Genomic DNA, 20,113 nt, shown 5'->3' on the forward strand with positions numbered 1-20,113 from the left:
ACACTACAGTCATATCTGTTCCAGGCTACTGCTGACAACACTAGGAAAGAATTAAGACAACACAGAGAAATGCCAGGCCCTTAGATCCCATTATTCCTTCTGTTAATAAGTTTCACCCTGCTGTTCAGATCAGGTCTTACTAAAATAATGAAGCACTTGGGAGAAAAAAAGCAGACCAGTATTGCACCACTGGAGGCTACGATAGAGAAGATCTCCACAGCTACCGTGTTTTTCCCACTGGTGCTCAGGTAAGTCGGAACAAAGGAGGCCCAAACGCTGCAAAAAACCAACATGCTGAAAGTGATCAATTTGGCTTCATTGAAACTGCTGGGCAATTTCCTGGCCACGAAGGCCACAGTCAAGCTAACAAGGGCCAGAAAGCCCATGTAACTCAAGGCACAATAAAACAGGAGGAAAGACCCTTCATGACATGCAGCTATTATTTCCCCATGGATTGAGCTAAAGTCAAGATGTGGGAATGGAGGTGAGGTTCCCAGCCAGACAGTACAAATACAAACTTGAATGAGAGAGCAGAGGACAACTATGGCATTTGCCAGTTGTTTCCCTACCCATTTTCTGATCCTGGTTCCTGGCTGAGTGGCTAGAAAAGCCAGGACAACAGTGATTGTTTTCGCCAAGACACAAGAAAGAGCGACAGAAAATACCAGGCTGAAAGTCGTTTGGCGGAGAAGGCAGGCCACCTTCCCTGGCTGGCCAATGAATAGCAGAGAGGAGAAGAAGCCAAACAGGAGGGAGATGAGGAGAGTGAAGCTGAGATTCCGGTTGTTGGCTCTGACTATGGGTGTCTCCTGGTGCTTTATGAAGATTCCTAGCACGACGGCAGTCATCAGAGCAAAGAAAAGGCCGAAAGTAACCAAAACTGTTCCCAGTGGTTCTTCATAAGACAGGAAGCTTAGACTTTTGGGGATGCATTGGGTTTGGCCTTGGTTTGGATAATGGTCTTCAGGGCACGTGTCACAATCATTCATGTCTGAAAATATAAGGCACAGCCATTGACTCACCAATACATATTAATCAGTGCCATGTCATACAGAAATCCTATGGGAAACCATCTATCCATGTTCAGAGTCAGTAATCCAAAACCAAGCAAAACTAAAAAGGGAACAGTAACCCAACCTAGACAAAGTCAGGAACTCAAAAGTTGAGTTATAAAACAATATTAAAAAATTATATCACATATTTATTAAAGTGCACCGATATTATGTTAGAAACAAATTAAAAACAAATGGACACACTCTTTATGCAGAATAAGAGGATAGCTGAGAGTGATGGTCCTAGACAATATATATCTTAGAAGGTGGGCTCCAAAATGACTAGAGAATAAAAATGTATGCAATGAGATCTTTGGAGGAAGGGTGTTATTCAAAAGTAATACTTCAAAAGAAGTAAACATTCGTATAACTTTCTGGGCATGCATGGGATGAATATATTGCAGGAACCAAAAAAGGTTAACAAAAAGTGAAGTATCTGTTGGCCTAATGAGGGTACAGCATAAAATTGCTAAAATATAATGTAGTTATAAAAATACCAGTATTTATTAATGATACAATTTAAATTCATAGAATCATAGAATCATAGAGTTGGAAGGGGCCATACAGGCCATCTAGTCCAACCCCCTGCTCAACGCAGGATTAGCCCTAAGCATTAAATTAAAAACACCCAAAGGCTCTACGCCTAGGCTTGGATAAAACCCAATCTTATAAACAAACTAATGTCTCAGCACCACTGACCAAACATGGTTCAGCGTTGCTGCCTTTATCAGTGGTCCAGCTTACATATAAGTACAGCATACAAAAATGTACAATGAATTAATAGCTCCTTTACATTGTTATTGTTAGGTGCGAAGTCGTGTCCGACCCATTGCGACCCCATGGACAATGATCCTCCAGGCCTTCCTGTCCTCTACCATTCCCCGAGTCCATTTAAGTTTGCACTTTTGTAAACGCACTTTTGTTGGCAGGGTGATGTCTCTGCTTTTTAGGATGCTGTCTAGATTTGCCATAGCTTTCCTCCCCAGGAGTAAGCATCTTTTAATTTCTTTGCTGTAGTCCCCAACTGCAGTGATCTTGGAGCCCAGGAAAATAAAATCTATCACTATCTCGATTTTTTCCCCATCTATTTGCCAGGAATTGCCATGATCTTTGTTTTCTTGATGTTGAGTTTCAAAACAAATCAGTCAGTCCTAGAGGAGATCAGCCCTGACTGCTCCTTAGAAGGCCAGATCCTGAAGATGAAACTTAAATACTTTGGCCACCTCATGAGAAGGAAGGACTCCCTGGAGAAGAGCCTAATGCTGGGAGCAATTTAGGGCAAAAGAAAAGGGGAAGACAGAGAATGAGGTGGCTGGATGGAATCCCTGAAGCAGTCGGTGCAAACTTCAATGGACTCTGGGGAATGGTAGAGGACAAGAAGACATGGAGGATCATTGTCCATGGGGTCGCGATGGGTTGGACACAACTTCGCACCTAACAACAACAACAGTCCTACTACTTCACTGTGATATCCCTTGTCTTTAATGTTCAGGCTCATCATTATGATTCATGACACCTCCATAGTGCAAAGCAATTTGTGTCCTACCTTCTTGAGCTGAAATCTTCCCATCTGAGCATGGAGCACAGTCGAAACAGCAAAATGGTTTCCCTTCCTGCACTTTTCTGCTAAAACCAGCATGACAACTGTCCGTACACACAGAACCGGGCACCATCTGACCATAACAAAAAGGGCAGCATGTTTTACATATATACATTTTTTTTTAATTCATTTCACTTGTTGGTCAACATGTTGACATGGGAAAATGGAAAAGAGGAGCTGTGTAAAATGTACAACCCAGGCATATGAACACAACTGAAATTGCCAAACAACAAGAAGGAAACATAGTGTGAAATAGTCAGACAACAAAGCAAAATGCCCCACTGTGACTTAGCAAAATCAATATTGATTAGGAGCAATTTCTGAGTCTGGTATATCAAGGTCTATGTTTTACTCTGGCTGGGCATGGCTCTCTGGTGAAGTCATTCTCAACTCCCCCCTGACCATCTTACCTGGAGATGCAAGGGGTTCAATCAGAGCCCTTCTGCATGCAAAGCCACAACTATTAGAGTTCACATTAGTAAAACCAAGCAATGCTTTACCATCTATTATCACAATGAAATACTCCAATGGGATTTCTTTAAACACTGAGCAAACTTTTAAAAACCATTTTCAAATCTCTCAGCGGGCTCAAAAATGACTTGAGGAGCTCACCTGCTTGAACCTACTATGCCAGGTGATCTTCTCTCTCTCAATAGTGAATTGTTTGCCTGGAGAAGCCAGTGGATCCATCCTTCCAACTTTCACTCTTTGGAAGGACTGGTTTGGGAAAGTGACCCAGTTTATTATGTCATAGCCAAAGTGTAACTCTCCATTCTTGAAAAAGACATTGTCCCCCATGGTGTTGTTAAAGGAAATGTTCTTCAGGAAACTGTGGAGCTAGGACAAAACCCAAACAAACAACAGCCCCCAATACATAGATGTATAAACAATTGTCCTTGAAGACCACCATTTTCTCATGAGTACAATTGTTTTAGTGCACTGGAATAAATGCATGTGCAATTCACTACTGGATTATTGGCAACTGTTCGCCGCTCACTTCTCTTTCAATAAACCATCTCTAAGTAGCTCTCTAGTCCCTTAAAAATCTTTGCTTGCTTCACAGATTTCTTATGTTAGCACACTACTACTCTAATACTGGGGGGATGATTTTCTTATACATACGGTCTTATTTGGTTCCATATTAAGTCCCATGTTGCAGTCTTCTGCACTGAGGGTTCAGTAAGAAGGAAGCTATTAATGGTGTGGCCTAGATCTGCATCCATCAGGGACAGACCAGGCAGTATAACAAAGGTCTCACTGCTGCTGACCATGACCTGTTGTAAGAGCAGCCATTTTCCAATGGGGACACAAGCCTTCATCAGTGGAAAAGACCAGGATCTCATGTGAGTCTTGCTTGCCCTCTTCCATGTGACCTGGCTGCTCTATGATGGGAATTCTCAGCCGGTGTGCTGCAGCACATTGATGTGCCATTCATGCACCCAACATGCGCCATGGAGTATTGGGATTTTTTTAAAAAATCCCTTATATGGGCATATCAACCAGTCTCCTCACAAATTAGCCAGTGATGGGATTGGAGGGGGTGGGAAGGGGGGGTTCAGTCATTCTTCCCAGGAGAGGATCCAAAACTTGGTTGACCTGTGTTGTTGGTTGCAGCTGGAGTCAAGCTATGTGAATCCTTCCTTGGGTTTGGGGAGGGGTGTCTTTTCGGGATGTTTTGGTTGTTGTTTTAACTCAAGGGGTAGCAGAGTGGCCTTCCATGAACTCCAGGAATTGGGTGGTAGGGAGAGGGACGATCCGTGGACTAGCGCCTGCCATGGCCTAACACCCATCCCGACAAGCTCTTGCCACTGAGTGGTGGGGAGTGAGGTCTTCTGCAAAAGCAAAAAAGCCCCGTTTTACAGTAAAACCTCCTTTCAATGGGTTCCCCAAGTGTCCTATTCCCTTATGTAGAAGAAAACTTGCTAATGGAGTAATGGTTCCAGCTGACATGTCTCTTGGAGGGGGGAGGGGGGGCTTGGTAGGTAGGTGTGGCCAGCTGGCATCACTCTTGATATGCCTCAAAGCCTGAAATAAGATTCAGCCATGCCTCCATGCTCCAAATGTCAAGAAAGGCTGCTGCATGACGTTCCACTGAGGGACTCAATCCATCTAGAACAACTATTGTGGGGCGATGATTCAAGTGTCAGACCTGGATCGAGGAGAAACAGTTTCAGATTCCTGCTCTGCTGAGGAAGTCTGAGGGATGATCCGCTGGCCAGTCACGCCCTCTCGGCCTAAGCTGCCTCACAGAGCTGTTGGGATGAGGGTAAAATAGAAGAGAGCAAAATAATGCTGGAAGCTGCTTTGGCCCCCTTTGGTGTGAAAAGTGAGGGGTCATTATACTAGGTACAAAAAAATTATATTTATATAAATGCTAAACTTATTTTATTATTTCAGTCCTACCGCTCAGGAAAACGGCAGTTAGCAATAACAAATTAAAACAATGGGTTCAGAAATACTTTAACAGTGATAACATTTTCTCAATAACGCAGCATCAAATCAGTATGAGCCACTGTATGTGGTGGGACATTTAAAACCAAAAGCCCGGGAGAGTAATCAGACTTCTATAAGCCATAGAGCAGGGGGAGTCAGACTGCGGCCCTCCAGATGTCCATGGACTACAATTCCCAGGAGCCCCTGGACATCTGGAGGGCCAGTTTGACTACCCCTGCTATAGAGCAATAATTCCAAGTTTCACCATAGAGAATATTTGATCAGTTCATATGAAAAACATTATTGATGAGTTAAATGCTAGTCCATAGTGGAATAGTGTTGTCATAGTTACAAGCCCAACCACTGATCATCTTCCATTGACAAAAGGGAATTCACCACCAAGAGTGTCCTACACAAAACCCCCAGAAAACAGATACCGCTTTGAAGAACCTCAATTGCCCAAATAGTAGGGAAAGCAAAACTGGAATATTCAAATGGAATACTTTTCGACTTGGGGCACCACTGCTGAGCTATGGGGCATCCTGATTCCATTCACAACCCTGACCTAAAAGAGATGCATCTCGGAGGGGGCTTCACCTGCCATGGCTGAATATTCCTAAGCAGCATCTTGTCTTCATGTGCTGTTGCTTTGACTTTGTCTCTGAGAGAGCACATGGCTTGCAAAGCATGCGCCACAGCATAGACAGCGTTGTAGACACTGTAGCTGTGGCCTTTCAGGCTCATTTCAAAAAGCAGCCCCGAAAGGGTCTCCAGCCTCTCTTCACCACTGCAAGCGTCACCGCTCCTCTCGCTGGGATGAGACTGTGGCAGCAGGCATCCAAAAGCTTGTTCCCAGAAGTCCCTGAGAAATCCGTCTTGCTCAAGCGAGTTGGCATTTCTCTGCCAGACGTATTGGTCAAAGCCAAGCATTTCATTTGTGTGAGCTGCAAACGAGATGGCCCCATGGAAGAGCTTGATGTCGGGCATTTTATAAAAGCTGTTTGACGACAAATCCCACTGGGCCGTTGCGATCCACACCTTCTCGATGGGGATCTTCGTGTTGAACAGGTTCTCCGCTAGCATCAGCTGGAGTCCAGTGGTGGACTGGATATCCCCGTAGAAGACCGTCACGTTGGATTTGCTTCCGATCAGAACGGAAGAGGCCTTATGCAGTTGGTCTATGAATTCAAAGACGCCGGAAACAAAAGTCACTTGGGGTGTTCTTTCCGTGAAGGCCAAACAGATGCCGTTCTCGGAAAACTTCGGCAGCAAAGCCTGCACAAATGTCTCCCCGTAATCGTCGTCCACGGCTAGAACCCCCACCCAGGTCCACCTGAAATGCAGAAGCAGCTGGATGATCCCAGTGTACTGGTGGGCTTCACTGGAAACCATCTGGTAGAACGAAGGGGACTGCGTCTTCCTGCCTGGCACGGCAGCAAACGATCCGTAGAGGAGCTAAAATAAAACACAGGGGTTCTTTGTTTTTTCTTCAGGACTTTGAATTGAATATTTGCAGACTTGTAATTTACCCCTCCTTTGAAAAAAAAATCAGATTCCTTTTACAGATATTTATAAATGAGCCTCACACGTCCCACACCTGACTACTGCGGACACCACCCCCACCCTCATGGCTTATGGCTTATGCACTGAACCTACCAACGGTATGAAACTCTGCATGTGTCCTCATCCATCCCAAATGTTTTGCAGCACCATAGCATTAATCCCTATAGGGCAGGGGTAGTCAAACTGCGGCCCTCCAGATGTCCATGGACTACAATTCCCAGGAGCCCCCTGCCAGCAAATGCTGGGAATTGTAGTCCATGGACATCTGGAGGGCCGCAGTTTGACTACCCCTGCCCTATAGGGATTAATTAGGGTTTGGAGGGGTTCTCATCACTGGATGTTTCCAGTGGAGAGGCCAGCATTTCCTGGTGCTGTTATCTGGCCTCAATGAGCAGCCTGGCAAAACAGTTGTTTTACAGACCCCGCAGAACTGCTTAAGGTCCCAAAGGGTTCTGACCTCTTCAGGCAGAGCATTCCACCAGTCTAGGGCCGAGGCCAAAAAAGCCCTGGCCATAGTGGAGGCCAGTTTAATCTCTCTGAGGCCAAGGACCATAAGCAGATTTAAACAGCTTCCTTTCTTACTGTTCTTAAGCATTCAACATTATCCTATTCACTTTGCAACGTAATGATGGAAGATCCTGCTTTCCTTAGACCATTTTCCATCTTCCAATGATCCATTATGCTCCAGGAGCAACGGGGAGGCACCTACCCACCCGCACTGAGATTCTCCGTTTCAAATGCTTGACTATGAAGATCTGGGTCAAGTCTACTTGGGGGTCATATATGAAGCTGCCTTAAATTAAACCAGAACCCATCTTAATAAGACCCTAGATGTTATATTCTCTACTCAGGCTGGCAAGAGTTATTCTGAAGATTCGGCCTTGTTGCTTAACAAACTTGTGACTCAATAGGCCAAGGGCTGAACCCACTAGCTGCAAACCATGTAGGCTTTCCCTGAGTTATGGTCCTTCCTTGACAGAGAAGTGGAAAAAAAAAACTAGCAGTGAGCACCTGCTGAAAATGCACCTGACCCACATCTTCTTGGAGAAACACATCCAAATAAATTATTCCTTTAAAAAAGAAATCTGGGTTTGCTTCTGCTTCTGCCTATTTTCTGTTCTCTGGACCACCTAAAAATAAGGGAAAGGGAATAAGGGGTTGCATGTGAAACTTCCATGTCTTGTGTACTACCTGTGGGACCATGTAGATGTTCAAGATGGTTGCTATCTGGATGGAGGTTTCTGAATGCAGACCACCAACCACAGCCATCAACTTCTGGCCATCGCAACAGTAGTTGGGGATCATTTCATGACGAGCAGATAGCAGTTTCAGGATGGCCTGATAAGTCATCCGGGCATCCAGGTAGCTATCATAGATGTGGAGTCCCAGAGAGACATTTGGCAAGAGCATGGGATTGCCATTGATTTCATTCACTGCAAATGCCAAGGCCAGAACATGCTGGTAGTTCTTAGTCATCATGCTGCAACAGAAGTTATGTATGATGTCACAGAAATATTCTGCCTTGAATGAAGCCATTTTCCCACAACTTCTAAAATATATGTCAATTATAATTCACGGGGGGGGGGGGAATCAGCTCTTACAGGCTGGATACATCTCAGTCTCCCCTGTCTCACCTGGCTGCTCTCCATGCAGGTGCCAAGGTCCCTGCATGAATCTTCTATGACACATGTCACCCACGAGAACTCCTATTCTCAAATACAAGGATTGTCATTAATAAAGGGCTAACAACCACTTTGCTGTTCTAAAGGTATGAAATAATAGATGATCACAGGTGATTGTTGCTTTTTTCATTCCTTCATGTGTCATTGCTTTTTACAGCCCAGCTGTGTGCTGTCGGTGCTATTATCAACAAATGGTTGCAGCCTTTTTGGTCCCAAAAGAGAACTGTGTTTTTCATAAACAACTCATGTCTTCTCTCTGACTTGAAACCTAGCAGTTGGATCCAGTCAACTTTTGACTCAATTTTGCCTAGCTTGCCATTTTACTACAGCCTCCATCCTACATGACTTTTGTCTGGGCAAAATCCACAAGTTCCCACAGCGTAGCCTTTTTGGTGCTCAAACACCACCACCACCCTCTTTTCATGGCTAGATCTATACTCAAACAACTTGCTGCAGTGGTTAAGAGCTGCATCTTCTAATCTGGCAAGCCAGCTATGATTCCCTGCTCCTTCACATGCAGCCAGCTGGGTGACCTTGGCCCAGTCACAGTCCTAATAGTGCTGTTCTCACAGACCAGGCTTTCTCAGAGCTCTCTCAGCCTCATCTACCTCACAGGGTCTCTGTTAGGGGGAAAGGAAGGGCAGGCGAGTTTAAGCCACTTTGAGACTCCTTAAGGTAGCAAAAAAGCAGGGTGTAACAACCAACCCAGCATAATATGCCATAGTACTGATTTTGAGCACAAACATGGTAGATTAAACCTAAAGAGAATCAAGGGACTCTTATGGCACCTTTGGGGATCTTTTATTATTGAACGCCCACGTGGCAGCAGATGTCTATCCTGGACTGGCACGATTTGCAATTGACCCAGCCAATCATAGCCCACCAACTAACTATGTATGGTGCCCTACAAGATGTTGAATAAAACCTCCAGGGGTTTTGTTGTCTGCCTGACAAAGTGCATGGCTGGGGGCTGTATTTTACTCAAAGAGTCACAAACTAGACTGGCCCATTTCAAGGAAGAAAACAAGAAAGAGTGAGGATTGCAGACAGAAATCCACAACCACACAAGCAGTCAGTAGGACTATTGCTAAAGTAGTAAAAGCCATTTGAGTGAAACAGAACTGCAGGCAACTGTGAGGATCTCTGCCTCACTCTTAACCAAGTTTGCCAGAAGTAAAAATCCACATATATCCACCATGGGGACTGAGGCTCTTTCTGCACATGTTGGATAATGCGCTTTCAATGCACTTAAGAAATAGATTCTCCTGTTTCACACAAGAAAACCCAGCCACAGAAGAACATTAAAAGTGCATTAGCCTAAAGTTGACTAAGGCTACAATTCTACAGGGAGTAAGCTCCAATGAGCCACAGGGGACTTACGTCGGAGTGTCCATGCTGAGGAGCACTCCACTAGATCACCAACACCCACCCAGTTCAGTGTGTCTTATTCGAATAAATGAAAATCCTTACATGGGATGGTTTAAAAACCAGTTGTTAGGAAATATGGTGAAGTTTTCCTGTTCCCAAAGGACAACGTACTGAGAAACAATCCCCCCTATGATGATGTCACCAGGTTCGTAATACTCATGCAGATGCTGGAGGGAAGGCTTTGTGGCACACGTAGAAGACTGCGTCACATGTATAGTCTGAGGCATGCAGATCAGCACCGGCAATAGGATTTTGAAACCAAACATTCTCCTGCAGACACTGTCACCTTGGCCACAGAATGTTTCTGTAAAGGGTTTTGTTTTGTTTATTTAAGCAGAAATCCCAGTACATCGACAGAGGCATCCGCCTGGTTACAAATGCTCCAGAGGATATTTATAGCAGATGACACAAAGTTAGCGTATTATCAGGTAACTCCGTTCTCGAAAACCCTGAGGAGGCCTTGGCACCAGGAAAGAAAATGGTAGTGATTTAGGTAACTACAGGGCAGGGCACTCCCTGAAGTCTTCACATCTCTGCTGCTCCTTACAGAGCCGCAGAAACGTTTGCTCGGGTCTCTCCACAACACATTTGTTGATTCGCCAGCCACAGGAAAAAAAATTCATTTTAGTTTTGCCCTCTGGCTGTTTTCCAGAACTGCATCAGTAAAGCAGTATTATGGACGCTACCACCACCACCACCCCCAGCACTCCAAGAAGCAAAGTTTGGAGCAAGGAGTCTTCCTCCATTGGAAGAGTAATTTAGGCTGGAGGAAGTTGCCTTAAGATGAAGAAACTTCTTTCAGCCTAAAGTCAGATCCATGTCAATATTTTCACGCACTTACACTATGCAAGCCCGATGTGCACATCCAAGTTCTGCAGCTCAGCACACTGTTACATGTGAGACCATAGCAAGATGCATGCAGTTACTAAGTAGCTACCCTCTACAAGGGAACGAATGCTAGTAATGGCTGAGGAAATCAGCCAATTTACAGACAAGCTCCTCCCAAATGAACCCTGTGGGTGTTTCCGCACAAGGACTAATGTTGCCAATTGGTCCCACAAAGCGGAAACACTATTTTTTAAAGTGCATTGACTAGCAGGTGGCGACTATACCAGAAACAACGCGAACCCAGCTTTTGGCAACAAAAATGGCCGCAGCCGTTTATTAACCCCGGACCCCTCCTTCCGGAGGGTTGGCCCGAATGCAGGAAAGGGAGCCCAACCTCGCCAGCCGTCCAGCTGACCACCTTAAACCGCGGCGCTCCAGCTCCACGCCTCTCTCCCAGCCGGGAGGATGGGACGCCTTCCGCCGCGGGATCCCTGGGAAGCGGCCTTGGGGAACCCGACGGGCGTCCGCCTCCATCAGGTCCCCTGTCCGCTTGGCCCCGGGCCCCTGGCCTCCCAGCCGATCTCCTTAGCGAGACCCCCCTTTTTCCAGGGAGTCCCGTGCGCAGACGGGCTCCCCGCCAAAAGGCTCCCTTCCTGGCATAACCCGCGGCTGCGACGAAACACGTAACGTAGGGAGGGAAAGGGAGGGTAGCTGTCCAGGCAGCGTGTTCCAGGCGAAGAGGGCAGGCTGCCCGCTCCTGGCCTATATAAGGCCGGCAGCCCCCCCTCGCCACTGGCCCACGGCGCGGCCCGATGACGCGGCTAGGTCCGCACCATCTCTGCCGCCCCCGCCGTGTCAACGGCGGCCGCGCTCAGTCGCGGCCGTGATATCTCGGCGTTACACATACCTGCTTTTTTAGTGGAATCCAGTAGTGTTTCATTCGTTTCCCACAGGAAACGACAGGAAGCGATTTTTTCTGTGCTTTGTCCCGCCCCTGGCCATCAATCAAATGAACAGCCAATAGGCAGTTGTTATCATGCTCCGGGAAAGCCCCTTTCCCTTTAAGCACAGGTTTAAAAAAAAAACACATTGCAACGAATCTGCGTTAATTCATTGCAACGGAGAGACCCACCTAGCTGGCAGCTGGCGTGTGAGCTGGTGATTCATCGTTACCATGCTCCCCCAAGTGAAAAGAAAAATCCCCCCCCTAACGGGCGCAATTTTCGGCCGAAAAATAAAGGGAACTTGCAAACGGGGCTGTGTTGTGCTTGGGGACTTAGGGGAGCTTTAAAGCACTTCTGTGGAGGGACTGTAGCCAGAGAAGCCTCGCTGGGTGAATGAAGGCTCGCTGGTTTGTTGCTTTCCCAACTCGCTTCGAGAAAAAAAAATGGCAATCGCTTCGCCGGAAGTTCGGAGGAGAGAGCCAAGGGGAGGGACTTTGTTGGAACCGCAACAATGGGAATGCACAAGTCTTTTTCACTAGTATTGCAGATTGTTTGCAAGAGTGTAGCACTTTTCGGAGGGTGAATCCACTTTTCCCGATTTCCCTTTAAGCGCTACAACAAATCGCTTTTTGCGGGACTGTTTCAGGAGTGTGGCAGATTGTGTGCGACATCTTGCGGAACTGCAAATGAGTAGCATTTACAATTTGCAAGCCTTCTGCTACATTAAAGTTGTGCGGAATGGCCCTGTGTATTTTCCATTATCAGAAGCAAGTAAATAAGGATAAGGCATGGGTCCCAGAATTAAAGAGCCTCTTGTGGCACAGAGTGGTAAGGCAGCAGACATGCAGTCTGAAAGCTCTGCTCATGAGGCTGGGAGTTCGATCCCAGCAGCCGGCTCAAGGTTGACTCAGCCTTCCATCCTTCTGAGGTCGGTAAAGTGAGTACCCAGCTTGCTGGGGGGTAAACGGTAATGACTGGGGAAGGCACGGGCAAACCACCCTGTATTGAGTCTGCCATGAAAACACTAGAGGGCGTCACCCCAAGGGTCAGACATGACCCAGTGCTTGCACAGGGATACCTTTACCTTACCAGAATTAATGATAAGGGTACTGACCGACCTGCAGGAGGGCAAGTTCCCGCTCAAGGAAGTGGCACACACATAACCGTTTTTGGCATAGAATAAGGCCACAGCTTTAATCTATTGCCTGGAGTGTTTGCAGCCAACTATAACTACCCTCGTGCCCACAGCAGCCCCAAGAGCCTGCACCAGTTTAGTGCTGGGAACCCAGGCCTGTATGCCGCTGCGAATCCTACCAAGGGAGGTGTCCACCTAGGATGCCAGAGGGGGCGCAAATCTCCAGCTGGTCCCGTCCCAGGCCACCCGGTGCTGCAAGCCCCCCGCCTCCCCATCAGGGTCGGCACCCACGTGCAGGCCATTGGCCTCTTTAAGGAGGCTCCCTTCTGGGGAGTTTTGCCATGCAGGACACGCTCCACCCTGAAGCTGGCTCTGCCCCCTGCCAACCCCTGTGACAAGTTAAATAGATCGCAACATATAACCCAAACTCTAACAACCCCAGTTCCACAACTGTGGCCCACAAGATCACTATGCCAAGCCAAACTGCCACAATGCTACTGGGTGGGAAGGAGGCAAGCTGTTCCGACGCTGCATGGCACAGAGGCCAAGAGGAGTATGCAGCACTCCACCTGTCCCAGGGCTACGCGTTGAGAAAGCCTGCCCTACGCCAAGGGATAAATGGACACAAATCTGACATCATGAATCACAAGACTGAGAAACCTGTAGGGCAGTGGTCCCCAACCTTTTTATCACTGGGGACTGGTCAATGCTTGACTATTTTACTGAGGCCTGGGGGGATAGTTTTTTGCCTGAGCTCCTGCTCCACTTGCTTTCCTGCCAGTGCCCCTGACTTCCCGCCACCCACTGGGGGTCGCTGCCCGCACCAGTTGCGCAATGCCACGCCGAGGGGGAGCCCCAGCCATAGTGGCCGGTGGAGAGCACCAAAGGTGAGTCGGCGGGAGAGTGGCAGGGCAGCCCCCGAGGCAGCAGCCGGGGAAGAGGACGAGGAGGAGCCGCGGCCCGGTACCAACTAATCCACGGGCGGGTACCACTTCTATAGCAGATGCACAGTTGGAGGTTCCTGAGATTGCTCTGAGTGTGCCTCACAGACCAAGGCCTGCAGTCACTTTTCATGTTCTTACACATGTTGTACTGCTTCTGATGACTGCACTGTTAGTGGGACCAATTCAGATTTCCCTCATGGAGTCATCTGTTCCAGGGTGCGGGTGGGTCTGTTACTTTCCTATCTCGTACCATTGTTAATAGGCTTTTGTTCATTAATGGAATAGCTTTTTGCATAATTTCTTTTATTTAATATTTTTGGGAGGGTTAACCCCCCCTCAAATAAAACCCCTTGTGCATGCCCTCGTGACAATTAGGTATGTACCACCTCCAACCAGTAGATGGCGCTAGACAATTTCCTTCGTGTTTCATACACCATATATCGCTGTGGCACCACTGAGATGCATTGACTCCATTGACTAAGGTGCTACAGCTAACACTAGCATTCACATTAGAATGTTTTAAAAACTCAGAAGATCATGCAATGGTCCATCTATTTGTGGTAATATGATATACTAGAAAGAAAGCCCATTTTATAGCTGAATAAAATGGGTGCTAGGGGTGAGGGCCAGTGGGCAGGAACTAAGAGGAGGCCAGGGCTTGTGGGCGAAGGGCGCCCCTTCAATTGTCAGTCCGGGGGAAGGGGCCTATCGGCACCCTTCCTCATCCCAGACAGAGCCCGCCATAACTCCTCCCCACCAGCCCTTACTGCTTTATTTAGTCCGCAGCGCCGCAGGGCGGTTTAAAGATTATATTTATTTATTTATTTATTTATTTATTTATTTATTTATTTATTTATTTATTTATTTATACCCTGCTTTTCACTATTGGAAGAAGACTCAAAGCAGCTTCCGATCACCTTCCCTTTCTCTCCCCACAATAGACACCCTGTGAGGTAGGTGGGGCTGAGAGAGCTCTGTGAGAACAGCTCTAACAGGACTGTGACTAGCCCAGCCCAAGGTCTCCCAGCTGGCTGCACGTGGATGAGCGGGGAATCAAACCTGGCTTGCCAAATTAGAAGCTACCACTCTTAATCCCTACACCATGCGACACCACTATTGTGGTAGCATTGCAACCATGTGCTTGAAGAATGCAGCATATATTTCTTTAGATCAGCGGGTCCCCAAACGTTTTGAGTTTGTGGAATTCCAACGGAGCGTTGTGAGCACAGCCACAAAATGGCTGCCACAGTTTACCTCCAGTCACATGGTGAGAATCCTTGTGCTGTGGTGACAAATGCTGTCACAGGAACATTTTTAAAAACCTGTACAGCTGTAGAGGGCTGTAGATAGCACTGATCTCTGTCGCCTGGAGATGAGGTGTAAAACCAGGTCTGACCTGGGGACCGGCATCCGTAGCAGTCTGTCCTATTAACTCTTCCAGAAGTCATAGGTAAAATAGGATGAACACCAGATCTAATGTTTCAATATACTCATAGTACCCTTTTGTCTCTACAACATCAAATGACGATATTGAATCTATCGCTTAAATGGACCTACTCACCCAAATATGCTGAGTTTCCTGCTAAATGACGTCACAACCATCTTCAGATATAGAACAATACAGACACACTGGGAAACCAATATGGCAATAAAATATCCAAATTGGACTTATATAGAGTCGCCTCTCTTCTTTTATTCTCATTTCACACAAGTCCTGACGCGTTTCGCCTTACAGCTTTTTCAAGGGGCGGTTCTTGGAAAATACAAAGGTAAAATTAGTGGTTGTTCAACACTGATGTTAACAAATTAACAAGCAATGGTCATGAATGCATACTTTATATTTACGGACCAACTTCAACTTATTAAGGAATCTCTTGATAGAGTATCTAAAATAGATATACAATATTCAAATTATTCTGAAAACAGGAGTAAAGATATTTTTAAATGATTGTAAACAATATAACAAGCTAATATTGTTATTCTATAGCATTAAACTTGTAAAAAAAGAGATAAAACAGACATACATAAAGCTTGCCCACAGTGGTTGCTGTGCAGTCTGCAAAGACCTGCTCAGTGGCATACACCTTGCTGATATGGCTTATGCTAAGCTCTTCCTTTGGATGTTACTGGTGCCTCTTATGGGGATAGCAGGAGCTCAAGGGCCTTGCCCTACCTCCTGCCACTGCAGTTTGGAAATCCTCAACTGCAGCAGGATCACCGACTCTCCTGGATTCCACCAAATTCCTCTTCCCAAGCCAGGAGTTGATCCTCATCCTTTCATGGACTTTACCAGAAATGTGATTTCCTCTATTGGAAAAGCAGTGTGGAGGGCCTATCCTTGGAGTTAATAGTTGGTTCTCAAGGACAACAGCTTGGTGAGGCTTCAAAACCCGTCTCTGGAAGGCTTGCTCTCGCTTACCTACCTGGACTTGCCATGTAATAAAATACAAATTATCGACAGGAATGCATTTGAGGCTGTCCCATTCCTGCAGATTATAAACCTCAGTGGCAACATCTTTGAACAGATCACAGAGGGAACATGCAGTTTTTGCTCAAGGTGGACTTCAGCCACAACCCCCTGGCGGTCATTTGGGATTCCTTTTTTTACAGGCTGGCCGCGCTGAAGGTCCTAAATCTTGATGCCACTGAAGTGCCAACTGGGATCCTGGAGAACCTGCTACAGACCTCTCTGCAGTTAAGGACGCTCGTCTTGCCCAAGAAGCTGCCCTGTTGTATTTGCCGGATTAGGGAGGACATTGATGCTTGGGGTGACATTGTCAAGTTGGAGTGCACAAGGAAGAAGAGCCTCTGATGCAAGAAATCACGAAGGCATTAGAAATGAGAAAATTGAATGGCGGCAGCTTGCTTAACATTTTGCCTGAGAAGGCCATGCATGACAATGCCATGGCAGAGAGAACTGAACGCAACTCTCTGGTTTTGGCCCAGTTGCCAATTTTAACCTGTTAAACTTGGTCACGCAGTTAATGCAGAAAAGGCAGATGAGGCTTTGGACGTCAACTGGGCAGACAAAAGTACGTTAAAAAAAACTTTTCTTTCTCACCAGTCTGCTGCGAGGAGCGCTGAAAGAACAAATGGTTGAACTCAACAAGGTCAGTACAGAGGCAACTGTCCAAAACGAGCAGTCTGACAAAGCTTTTGGGAAGCCAACACACGAGGCCAGGAAAAGGTCTGCAGATAGCAGGAGGAGACTAGCGGAAGGCCCAGAAGTTCAGCGCACCCGTCCGTTTTTTCAGTCCCGCCAAGCATCTCTTCCATCCTCTTGGAAACACTCCATTCCAGACTCTCAGACTAATGTTCGAGAGCCCAAAGACTCCATGGTAATAGATAGTGAAGACAGTGACTTGACTAACCTCCCTAATGGTGAAAACTCTGTGGTAGTACTGAAGAAGGTCCCTGGGTCACAGATATTGACTCAAGAAGAGCTGCAGAAACCGCTCCTACGGGGAACTGTTGCAGGAGACATCTCGGCAGGTGACTCAGAACCCTCCTTGAACGAGCCCTCACCTCAGGGGACTTCTGTTTCTCCCCCTTCAGGTTCCTTGCCACGTCAAGATGACAACATTCAGGGTGAGGGTGAAGTCTTTGAAAATCAGCTGAACAAGAAGTTGACCGACCTCATGCCAAACACACAGGTGAGGAAACTCATCTCTCACATGATCCGCAGCCTGAAAATAGATTGCTTGTCACCCACACTACGGGTAGCTTGTGCAAAACTCATCCCTGAAACAGACCTCCTCATGAGACTCTTCAGTGGACACGTCAATGAAACCTCCTCCCTACGGAATATTTGGCCCTCCTTGGATACAGCTGATATGGCCACAGCAAGCACAACAAAACTGGAGAAGCCTTCAGGCAGGCTAGGAAACGAGGGAAATCCAGCATATGGATATAGAAAGAAACTGCTCTTGGTTATTACAGTGAACACCGTCATTCTAATTATCATTATTATTATCTGCCTAATTGAGGTCTGGTCTCAGCGTTCTGCAGCCATGAAGGGGAGCTTTCTGGGCAAAGAAAAGGAAGCACTGCCAGATGAAGAGCTTCCGAGAACACCCTCTCCATTGAGTGATAAGCCTTTTTGGATCAGATATATATATTATAATCAGGATGAGAATAACACACTGGACGACGAAAAATCCTTGGAGGAAGTGGATCTGACCAGTTGGTGCATGGGAATCCCACCCTTACGAGAGCCCACCATTGAAAAAATATTATCTGAACCAATGCTGGAACAACGGATTCCCCCTGTTACTCCACCACCAACAACAACAACACCTTCTACTCCTTCTGATTAGTCAATTTAGAAAAGGAGTTCAGAAACAACAGAGGCCATCAGTCCAAAAATTTCATCTTCAGCAGCAGATGAAGACATAGAGAGCTGAATACCATCAGTTATCAAGACTTCTTAAAATTCACAGAGTGGTTTGGTGATTCTGAGCAGATGAAGAGATCACCATGGGCTATGAACAGACTTCCTTGATGAAGACTGTGGGTTAAAAATGTTTTTTTCTTTGTTTGTGACATCTGAGGGAAGAGACATGAAAGAATGAGGTGACAATGAGTTAGAACTCTGAGGTGGTGGAATGGACTGTGCCACTTCAAACTGCAAATGGTGGGTTCCAGGTTTGAATGTTTCTTTGCTGTGAGACCTCCGTGCAAATATAAAATTTGGCCCACAAGGAGAACGGTTCTATGGTTGGGCTGGTTTTCTGAATGCAGGGAGTTTTTAAGAAGAATCTTTGGAGATTCTGAACTGAGGAGGATTGCACACAGCAAAGGAGGGGGGGGAAACCAAAAGGCTAATTTCTGCTGAGAGAAGTTAGGGCTTTTGGAGTGCAGTCACTTTAAGGGAAGCTTTGCAACTGGGAACTAGGAAGACTTTGAACTAACGCTCTGGCTAAGCAGGGAAGACTTTTTTGCTACAGCATTGGAGGCATGAGGCAGATGTGCTCTCATCCTGATGTCAGTTTTTCAAATATTGAGGCTTATATCCATTCCAGGATAATAGATTCCAGGATTGACTTATGTACTTCATTACCTATCATTGAGTGAAGGTGAAGGTGAAGAAGAAGAGAGTGACTGATCTCTTATGAATATTTATGAATATTTTCATATACAGAAGAAGAGTAGGTTCTTATATGTCACTTTTCTCTCCCTGGTGGAGTCTCAAAGCAGCTTTCAATCGCCTTCCATTTCCTCTCCCCACAACAGGCACCCTGTGGAGTAGGTGAGGCTGAGAGAGCCCTGATATTACTGAAGAAGAAGAGTTGGTTCTTATATGACACTTTTCTGTTTTTGTTGTTGTTATGTGCGAAGTCGTGTCCGACCCATCGCGACCCCATGGACAATGATCCTCCAGGCCTTCCTGTCCTCTACCATTCCCTGGAGTCCTTTTAAGTTTGCACCTACTGCTTCAGTGACTCCATCCATCCACCTCATTCTCTGTCGTCCCCTTCTTCTTTTGCCCTCGATCGCTCCCAGCATTAGGCTCTTCTCCAGGGAGTCCTTCCTTCTCATGAGGTGGCCAAAGTATTTGAGTTTCATCTTCAGGATCTGGCCTTCTAAAGAGCAGTCAGGGCTGATCTCCTCTAGGACTGACCGGTTTGTTCGCCTTGCAGTCCAAGGGACTCGCAAGAGTCTTCTCCAGCACCAGAGTTCAAAAGCCTCAATTCTTTGACGCTCAGCCTTCCTTATGGTCCAACTTTCGCAGCCATACATTGCAACTGGGAATACCATAGCTTTGACTAAACGCACTTTTGTTGGTAGGGTGATGTCTCTGCTTTTTAGGATGCTGTCTAGATTTGCCATAGCTTTCCTCCCTAGGAGCAAGCGTCTTTTAATTTCTTTGCTGCAGTCCCCATCTGCAGTGATCTTGGAGCCGAGGAAAATAAAATCTGTCACTATCTCCATTTCTTCCCCATCTATTTGCCAGGAATTGAGAGGGCCGGCTGCCATGATCTTTGTTTTCTTGATGTTGAGTTTCAAGCCAACTTTTGCACTCTCCTCCTTCACCCGCATCAACAGGCTCTTTAGTTCCTCTTCACTTTCTGCCATTAGAGTGGTATCATCTGCATATCTGAGGTTGTTGATATTTCTCCCTGCAATCTTGATCCCAATTTGTGACTCCTCTAATCCCGCCTTTCTCATGATGTGCTCCGCATACAAGTTAAATAGGCAAGGCGACAGTATACAGCCTTGCCGAACTCCTTTCTCAATTTTGAACCAATCCGTGATTCCATGTTCAGTTCTCACTGTTGCTTCTTGACCTGCATATAAATTTCTCAAGAGACAAATAAGATGCTCTGGTATTCCCATCTCTTTAAGAACTTGCCACAATTTGTTGTGCTCCACACAATCAAAGGCTTTAGCATAGTCAATGAAGCAGAAGTAGATGTTCTTCTGGAACTCCCTAGCTTTTTCCATGATCCAGCGTATGTTGGCAATTTGATCTCTAGTTCCTCTACCTCTTCGAAATCCTGCCTG

General features: G+C 46.4%; 1 protein-coding gene across 7 annotated transcripts; it reads right to left on the minus strand.

The window, feature by feature from the left end:
• Positions 1 to 17,953, minus strand: LOC143826418 (vomeronasal type-2 receptor 26-like). 7 transcript variants are annotated; one of them, XR_013227062.1, is made up of 5 exons: positions 7,840 to 8,284; positions 5,683 to 6,540; positions 4,802 to 4,904; positions 3,265 to 3,489; positions 2,599 to 2,725 (listed from the first exon to the last, which is right to left on the minus strand). XR_013227062.1 is itself a non-coding variant. In XM_077315209.1 (4 exons), exons 3-4 carry the CDS (start codon positions 2,723 to 2,725, stop codon positions 81 to 83), a joined length of 1,038 nt encoding a protein of 345 aa, XP_077171324.1. In that variant the 5' UTR covers positions 4,802 to 4,904; positions 5,683 to 5,698; the 3' UTR covers positions 1 to 80. The 7 variants fall into 7 exon arrangements, 5 of the variants coding, with proteins under 5 accessions (XP_077171324.1, XP_077171323.1, XP_077171321.1 ...); XM_077315209.1 differs by lacking the exons at positions 3,265 to 3,489; positions 7,840 to 8,284 and adding an exon at positions 1 to 991 and having other exon boundaries at positions 5,683 to 5,698; XR_013227063.1 differs by lacking the exon at positions 3,265 to 3,489.
• Between the last annotated feature and the right edge of the window lie 2,160 nt (positions 17,954 to 20,113).

The sequence above is a fragment of the Paroedura picta genome, chromosome 16 (assembly GCF_049243985.1).
Source record: "Paroedura picta isolate Pp20150507F chromosome 16, Ppicta_v3.0, whole genome shotgun sequence".
Taxonomy (NCBI): Eukaryota; Metazoa; Chordata; class Lepidosauria; order Squamata; family Gekkonidae; genus Paroedura; species Paroedura picta.